This window comes from Hevea brasiliensis, chromosome 5 (genome assembly GCF_030052815.1).
Source record: "Hevea brasiliensis isolate MT/VB/25A 57/8 chromosome 5, ASM3005281v1, whole genome shotgun sequence".
NCBI lineage: Eukaryota > Viridiplantae > Streptophyta > Magnoliopsida > Malpighiales > Euphorbiaceae > Hevea > Hevea brasiliensis.
This window is the reverse complement of record NC_079497.1, coordinates 104,652,915-104,661,638: the sequence shown is the minus strand read 5'-3', so window position 1 is coordinate 104,661,638 and position 8,724 is coordinate 104,652,915. Positions and strand designations below refer to the sequence as shown.

The following is an 8,724-nucleotide window of genomic DNA, read 5'->3' as shown; positions in this document are numbered from 1 at the left end:
TTCTTTATTCCGATGCCTTGGATTTCCTTCAGAACAACTAAGAAAGTGCAAAAAACATAGCTTTTAATGAAGATTAATGAAACTAACAAATATGTATGCGATTATCTATCTAAATGCCATGAAATATTGGACAATTGTGCTTAAAAATATCTATATAATACAAATGTATCAAATACCCTCAAACTTAAACTTTTTCTTGTCCTCAAGCAAAACAAAACCTTTTTGAGAAATAATTAAGGAGACTTAGAAACATGACCAAAATTTCAATTTGCTCATAATTGAACTCCTTCTAACCTTCATACCAATTTTCGACTTTCAGGGCATAGAGACCTCAACAGTTGCTTGCTAGAACCTCACTCCCTTTTTGGTGCTTCAACTAATTATTTCTCTATGCAAGGTCATTAATAAGTCACAAATAATCTGTTTTATTGGGATAGACTTGAGAAACACTTACTCCCCCAAATTTGCCTCTATTGTAGATAACTGTGATGAAGTGACTTAATTCCTACTCCATAAATATATCTCAATTTCCTATCTCCACTAATATAGCATACACTTTTCAAAAAATCAAAAGGTCTTTAAAAGGGTTGTAATGGGGCAAAAGGGAAAATGATTTGATTGCCAATGAAAGGTTCTTAGGGAATGCAAATATGAGGATAGTATTTATGCATAAAATACCAAGTATACTAAGCTTATATAAAGAGGAGGGGTTTTTGGCTTTCCTAGTGTTAAGTATACTTACTTAATACTTATTTTGGGACCTTTTCTTTTCTCTCCCACTTTTTTTTTTTTTTTGTGTCTTCTCCCCCAAACTCATTGCTTTTGCTGAGTTGGAAAGGCAGAATTTTAATTTCAACTGCATACTTGAACTCTTTCTTGAGTTCTTCATCATCTCTCCATATTTCCTTTGGCACTTGCTTTACATTATACATTAGGCTTCCTCAAAAGGGTAAGGCAAGTGTTTAGGCTAGGGGCTAGATAAATAATTATGGGTAAGCAATAAATTTTAAGGGATAAATATAGGCTTCAATTTGGCTGTAAGGGATATATATTTTAATTAAGGATGGCTAAGGCTTAATGGGGCTATATCAAAGAATGCCTTAATTATCTCTTCATCGAGTGTATGCTAGGATTTCGCCTCTATAGGTCAAAGAGACATGTTCTAGAGCTGATGAGGCATTTTTAGGTTTGCTTGTATTTCAAAAATTTTCTCATAATTTGCTAGCTCAATGTGACAAATTAATAGCTATGAAGGGATTTAACTAATTTAACTCCACTTAGGTGATTTAGCTATTCACAAACAGCATACTGAAGCCTTTTTACCTATCCAGTTACATTTGTTCCTCATTCTCAGGGAGTCTAATATTAGCTCATTAAATTTTTTGTTATTATTCTAAGTAAAAGAAAAACCTTGTAAAAGAGTTTAATGTTTTCAAAAAAAATTTCTAAATTTTTGATACACAAGTATAATATGGATATAATTAGGCAATGAAATATAATATAATATATGAATGATGCATGCACCCCCATACTCAGAACTGACATTGTCTTCAATGGCAGACATAAAATGCAAAAGTAAACAACAGTAAAAGAGCATGGAAAAGAGCATAGTATTATTAAGGGAATGGACATGTACATGCAGAGCAGGAGGTGATCAATTATGGACCTAGATGGCAATGTGGTGAGTAGGACTAACGCCTATACCTATACAATATATCAAAAAGGTCCTAATCTATGATCCTGTAACTAGAAACTCTCAGAAGGTGAGGAAGGGGCATCTACATCAAGGCGCTCTAAAATCATATCTAGTTTATTATGGGCTTCTTAGAGACTGTCTTCCACTGTACGAAGCCTATCCTCAATAGTGGTCTCCAAGGCCCTCATCCGAGTGTCAAATGTGGTCTCCATCCTTTGGAGGTATGCAATCATCGGGTCTGTAGGAGGTGGAGTGTATGGAGGGACTCTAGCTGGCAAGCCCTGTAAAATTTATTCTGGTTCCTCCTGTTGCTGTTACTGTTGTGCGCTAGAGGGTTCTCCCCACTCTTTTCCACCTGGTGCTGCTCGAGGAATGACATTCCCTTCAGCATCGATGAGAAGGCATTAACCTCCAACCTACCTGCATATACCCATAGAAATGTAAATGGCCTGGTCAATTCTGGCGACACCAGTGATCAGGCGCAGGCGAACATGTGCAGGCACAAACCCAAAGTGAACAACTATGGCAGTAATAAGGCCACCTACTGCAATGTTGGTGGCTTAGTGAGATATCCTTCAAAAATGGTTACAGAGGAAATAACCCGTGCTGCATTGTTGTCTGGTTACCATACACCATAGGAAAAAGAGCTCGTTGGCATTTACAATGCCTAGGCTGTCACCTTGACCCATGAAGGTGTGAGCAGCGAATCTATGCATGTACCACAGGGAAGGGCTCATCAAACCAGTGGATTTTGATCTACTGGAGTTATAGACATTAGTGTTTAGTGCAATGGATTGCCAGAACTCTACACTGTTATACGCCATCTTATTTTGTGGGATCTTCTGGTGTCCAATGCTATCGAAGCTAAAAATGGCATTGAATTCATCCATGGTTGGGACATGGTCAACACCCAAGAGGTGGAACTCGATCCTCCCCCTGTCAATTCTATCAATGGCCCAAAAGGTGGCCTGAAAACTACCTAGGAATTCTAGAGTGGTGTCCTGATAGGCAGGGTAGCACAACTAAGTGAATTGGGTCCAACCAATGTCATCCAAAAGCATATCCACCTCTACTTTCAACCCCAATGTTTCCAGTAGTGCAGTGTCCATATATTTGGTGGAGGAGATTTTCCTGTTAGCAAGCCTGGCACAAATATCTTAGTGTTCTGTGTTTTTGAATGGCCAGGCAATGGAGAATTCAGGTTGTAGTGGTTGTTGTGATTGAGGCTGTGGTTGTGGTAGTTGTTCTTGGTGTGAGGCATGACCGGTTCTTGGACACTGAGGTGAAGGTTGAGAAGGTGGAGATGGTGAATCTCTTCCTCCTTGAGAAGAAGAATTGAGCCTGCCTACTGCTCTTTTTATGGGTGCCATTGGAGAGGGAAATGAGAGGTTTTAGGGTTAAGAAGAGAGAAATCAAAAGAGAGAAGGAAACTTGTGAGAAAATCTTGGGAAGGAGGGGGATTTATAGGGTTTGAAGGCTTTGGTAACAGTTGGAAAAGCATTTAAAGGGCAAAGATGGTATTTGGAAGCATTTTCCCGCATTTTCAATGCGCAATCTGCGATGATTTACACGGGCTTGTGTATCACTACACGGCCTGACCCATGTAACTTTCTGGTTTTATTTTTTTCTGTTTTTGGGCAAGTACACGAGTCATGTACTACTACACAGGGTACACCTGTGTAACTTTTCGTCAAATTTCTCCTATGTTGTGTACGTTACACGAGGCCGTGTGATGAGTAAAATAGGCCCGTGTAAGTTTCTGCCCTATGTTGACCCCATCAAGTTTTTGAGTTTTCTAGTTACACGGGCTGTGTGCTTGCACACAGGGTACACCGTGTAACTTTCTGGAGTGCCCATTTCTATGAATTTTCTAAGTCCAGTATGTTACACGGGACGTGTAATTTTCTATACAAAAATTTCTTTGCTTTCAAAGGTATTTCTTATTTTAACCCTCCAGAAATTGATGCCAAAGTAAGAGAATTAGATGTAAATAAGAGTTAGTATAACAAATACTTCCCTGATTTATGGTTTCCTCTCTTGTGTGGATTAGACTTGGTGTTTCTCCTCTCCCCTTGTGCTTTCGTCTTAGCTCATGCTCAGTGTGAGGAGTGGGGTGCCTACAAAACAAAATAAAAAAAAATGGAAAAGAAGGAAATTAAGTGTAAATAAAATGTAAAAGTCTTAGGTTGCCTCTCAAGGAGCGCTTGTTTATAGTCGTTCGCTTGACTGTTCTTTAGTTTATGGCTGTGTTAGAGGTGTACTGTAGGATTGTGTGAATTCTTTCTTGATTATGTCTCTCGAGAAGTATGGCTTTAATCTCTGCCCATTAACCTTAAAGGTATCGGAGGTTTTACTTCATACTTCTACTGCTCCATGTGGAAAGACTTGAGTAACCTTGAAGGGTCCAGACCATCTTGACCTTAGCTTTCCTGGGAATAGCTTCAACCTTGAATTAAATAGTAAGACAAGGTCTCCTTCCTTGATTTCTCTTCTAGTTATACACCTGTCATGCCAATGTTTGGTTCTATCCTTGAAGATTTTAGCATTCTCATAGGCATCTTGCCTAATTTCTTTCAATTCATTGAGCTGTAAAAGTTTCTTTTCTCTAGTAACTTTCAAATTAAAATTCAGGGTTTGAATTGCCTAATAGACCCTGTGTTCAAGCTCAACGGGGAGGTGGCATGATTTCCCATAAACCAGACGAAAAGGAATTGTTCCAATGAAAGTTTTGAATGCAGTGCGATAGGCCCATAATGCATCATCTAATTTTAGGGACCAATTTTTCCTTAAGCAGTTTACTATTTTCTCAAGGATTTTCTACAATTCCCTATTTAAAACTTCCACCTGACCACTGGTTTGAGGATGGTAAGGTGTTGCCACTTTGTGAGTCACTCAGTATTTCTTTAACAATGTTTCAAACTGCTGATTACAGAAGTGACTTTCTCCATCCCTAATGATTTCCCTTTGTGTGCCACATCTTGTGAAAATGTTCTTTTTAAGGAACTTGATGACCACTCTACTATCGTTTGTTGGTGTTGCTATTGCCTTTACCCATTTTAACACGTATTCGACACTAATCAAAATATACTTGTTACCAAATGAAGATGGGAATGGGCCCATAAAGTCTATTCCCCACACATTAAACAGTTCTACTTCAAGTATACCATGCAGTGGCATCTCATTCCATTTTGAAATGTTTCTAGTCCATTGGCATTGATCACATGTCAGTACAAAGTGTTACACATCTTTGAACAATTTGGCTAATAGAACGCTGCTTGTAAGATCTTAGCTGTTGTTCTAGTTGTACTAAAGTGTCCTCCATAGGGTGATGAGTGGCAATGTTGTAGTGTACTCTCTATCTCTTCCTCTGGTATGCAGCTTCTTATTAGCCCATCATAACATCTGTTGAATAGCAGAGGTTCCTCTTAGGTATAGTCCCTTGCATCATACAAAAATTTCTTTCTTTGCTGGTAGGATATGTTGGGTGGCAAAACCCTATACACAAGATAATTAACAATATCAGCATACCATGGGGTTTAGGAAATTGCAAATAAGTTCTCATCTGGAAAGGAGTCATCAATTGGCAAAGTATCAAAGCTATCCCCACATTATTTCCATTTGAGCTTGGATAGGTGGTCAGCTACCATATTTTTTGTTCCCTTCTTGTCTTTGATCTCAAGGTCAAATTCCTATAGAAGTAAAATCCATCGGATCAGCCTTAGTTGACTTCTTTCTTGTTCAAGGGGTAACCTGATGGCAGCATGGTTCGTATAGATGACAACTTTAGAGCCAACCAAGTAGGACCTGAATTTATCAACTGTAAACACAACTGCTAAAAATTCTTTTCCTGTGGTTGCATAGTTGACCTATGCATTATCAAGTGTTTTGCTGGCATAGTAGATGGCATAAATTTTCTTGTCTTTTCATTGCCCAAGTACTGCCCCTACTACGTAATCACTTGCATCGCACATTATTTCAAAGGGTAGTTCCCAATCTGGTCATTGCGTAATTAGTGCTGAAATTAGTGCTTCTTTTATCTTGTAAAATGCAACAAGATAACTTTCATCAAAGTCAAAAGGAACATCTTGATTCAAGAAATTAGTTAATGGCTTAGCTATTTTGGAGAAATCTTTGATGAATCTTCTATAGAAGCCTGTGTGTCCTAAAAGCTCTGCACTTCCTTGATTGATGAAGGTGGTGGCATTTTTTCAATGATCTCAATTTTATCTTGTTTACTTCGATTCCTCTTTCTGAAACTAGATGCCCAAGGACTATGCCCTCTCTTACCATGAAGTGGTATTTTTCCTAATTTAGAACCAGATTTGATTCTTCATATCTTTGTAACACTTTAGACAAATTAGTTAAACATTCATCAAAGTTAGTTCCATAAACAGAAAAATCATCCATAAAGACTTCCATTATATTTTTAATATAATAAGAAAAAATAGCTATCATGCATCTTTGAAAAGTCACAGGGGTATTACAAAGATTAAAAGACATTCTCCTATATTCAAAAGTTCCATAAGGGCAAGTAAATGTGGTATTTTCTTGGTCTTCAAGGTGAGTGGGAATTTGAAAAAATCTAAAATACCCATCTAGATAATAGAAATAAGAATGTTTGGCCAGCCTTTCTAACATTTTGTTTATGAATGGAAGAGGAAAATGATCTTTCCTGGTGGCTCTATTTAATTTTCTATAGTCAATGCACATTCGCCAATCAGTAACTACTCTAGTAGGTCTTAGCTCATTATTATCATTTTTTACCACAGTTGCCCCACCCTTCTTTGGCACTACATGCATTGGACTAACCTATTTGCTATCATATATTGGGTATATAATACCTACATCTAATAGTTTTAAAATTTCCTTTTTCACTACCTCTTTCATTTTAGGGTTCAATCTCTTTTGGTGTTCAATGGTAGGTTTGCTGTTTTCTTCCATGGGTATTTTGTGCATAAAAATAGAATGGTTAATTCCTTTAAGATCTTTTATAGTATACCCTATAGACTTGCTATGGGTCCTAAGCTTCCCTAAAAGCTTTTCCTATTCTATAGTATTCACGCGCTTCCCTAAAAGCTTTTTCTATTCTACAATATTCAGGCTAGCATTTAAAATAATAGGATATTTAGAATTAGAGTCTAAGAATGCATACCTCGGCGTAGAGGGAAGAGGTTTCAATTCTACCTATTTTCCCTCTTCTTGTGGCTTGTTTTTAGGTTGCTCTTCCTACAGCTTTTCTACTAGAAGTGCCTGGATCAAAGGTAGAGGGGACTTAGCTTTGCGTATATGCTGCAATTTCCTTGTTTTTGTTCTCCATTGTGTGGCCATGCACTATGCAAGCTTCAAGAGGGTCTTCGAGATATCTCTTTTGAAATTCTTCCACAACTAGCTTGTCTATGATGTCAGCTCGTAAACATTCATCAGATTCGGGCTCGTGCTTTATCGCTTAAAATAGGTTGAATTCTACTTCTTCATCTCTGACTTTGGGGATTTGGACATTCCCAATATCATGGGGATTTGGACATCTTCCACAATTTCTAGGACAACAAAATCTGCAGGAATAAAAAAATTATCCACCTTGATAGGGATGCTTTCTAAGATGCCAACTGGATATTTGACAGATTTGTTCGCCAATTGTAATGAGATAGTAGTTGGCCTTAATTCTCCAACATTTAGCTTTTGGCATATAGATAAGGGCATTAGGCTTACACTGGCTCGAAGATCGCAGAGGGCTTTATCTATGTTCATGTTCCTAATTAAGCACGGTATAGAAAAGCTTCCAAGATCTTTCAATTTTGGAGGCAGCTTATTTTGCAAGATGGCACTAGATTCCTCTGTTAGAACAACTGTCTCATAGTCTTCCAGCCTGCTTTTCTTGGAAAAAATTTCCTTTAGAAATTTTATATAGGATGACATTTGGGATAATGCTTCTGTAAAAGGAATGTTGATGTAGAGTTTTTACAAAACTTCAAAAAAATTTTCAAACTGCTCGTCCAATTTGGCTTTCTGGAATCTTTGAGGAAAAGGTAGAGGGATTGGTAGGGTTTTGGCAATTTCTTTTTCTTCCTTTTCTCCTTTTCCTTGACTTCTTTAGCTTGTTTCTCTTCCTCATCTTCTTGGGTTTCAGAATTTTTAGAAGTTTCTTCCTTCTGTTTTTGCTTTTGTTTTGGTTTTTGTTCCTGTAATGTTCTCTCACTCCTCAATGTAATTGTTTTGCAGTGCTCTTTGGGGTTCATCTCTGGTTGACTAGGTAATTTCCTAATCTTTTTGCTTGAAGGACTAGCTTGCTGGGCAATCTGATTTTCAAGCATTTTATTATGGGTAGCTAGTTGGTCCACTCTGAAAGCTAGTTGTTTGATCATCTCATTCTACTGTTATTGTGCTGCTAAAAAGCTCTCCATCATGGATTCCGTAGTCAACTTTGATTCTGGCTGTTCGGATTGAGGAGGTAGTGTTGGTTGCTGCATTAAATTCTGTCCTCTATTTTGAAAACCTGGTGGTGGTGGCCTGTAAGCTTACTGTTTGTTTATAGGCTGATTTTGCTAATTCTGTGAATTTGATCATGAGAAATTTGGGTAATTCCTCCATCTAGGGTTATAAGTATTAGAATAGGGGTTATTGGCCTACCTCTGGTTGAAGTTCCCTCCATTGTTCACATATTTCAGCTGCTCTATGGAAGGCTTGCTATAAAGATAGCATTCTAAATTTGCATGTCCTCTTCTACAGCTATCGCAGTATTGATTACTTGCTCCTATTACATTAGCCTACATTCTGTCAAGTCTTTTTGTGAGCTAGTCAAACTGAGCGTTAATCATATTGAGAATTCTAGGACCCCTGCTATTCTCCTTACATCTCCTCTCTCATTTGACCACTTAAAATTATGATATGCAACCCTTTTCAGCAGTTCTAAAGCTTCAATCACTGTTTTTTTCCATTAGGTCTCCTCCTGCTACTGAATTAATTGAACTCCTTATGGATGGTAACCAACCATTATAGAAATTTTAGACAAGGAGCCAGTCTTCCATGCC

General features: G+C 37.8%; 1 protein-coding gene across 1 annotated transcript; it reads right to left on the bottom strand.

Annotated features, from left to right (window-relative positions):
- Positions 1-7,159: 7,159 nt before the first annotated feature.
- Positions 7,160-8,007, bottom strand: LOC131180138 (uncharacterized). The gene is made up of 2 exons (XM_058147755.1): positions 7,683-8,007; positions 7,160-7,626 (listed from the first exon to the last, which is right to left on the bottom strand). The coding sequence occupies exons 1-2, from the start codon at positions 8,005-8,007 to the stop codon at positions 7,160-7,162; spliced, it is 792 nt and encodes a 263-aa protein (XP_058003738.1).
- Between the last annotated feature and the right edge of the window lie 717 nt (positions 8,008-8,724).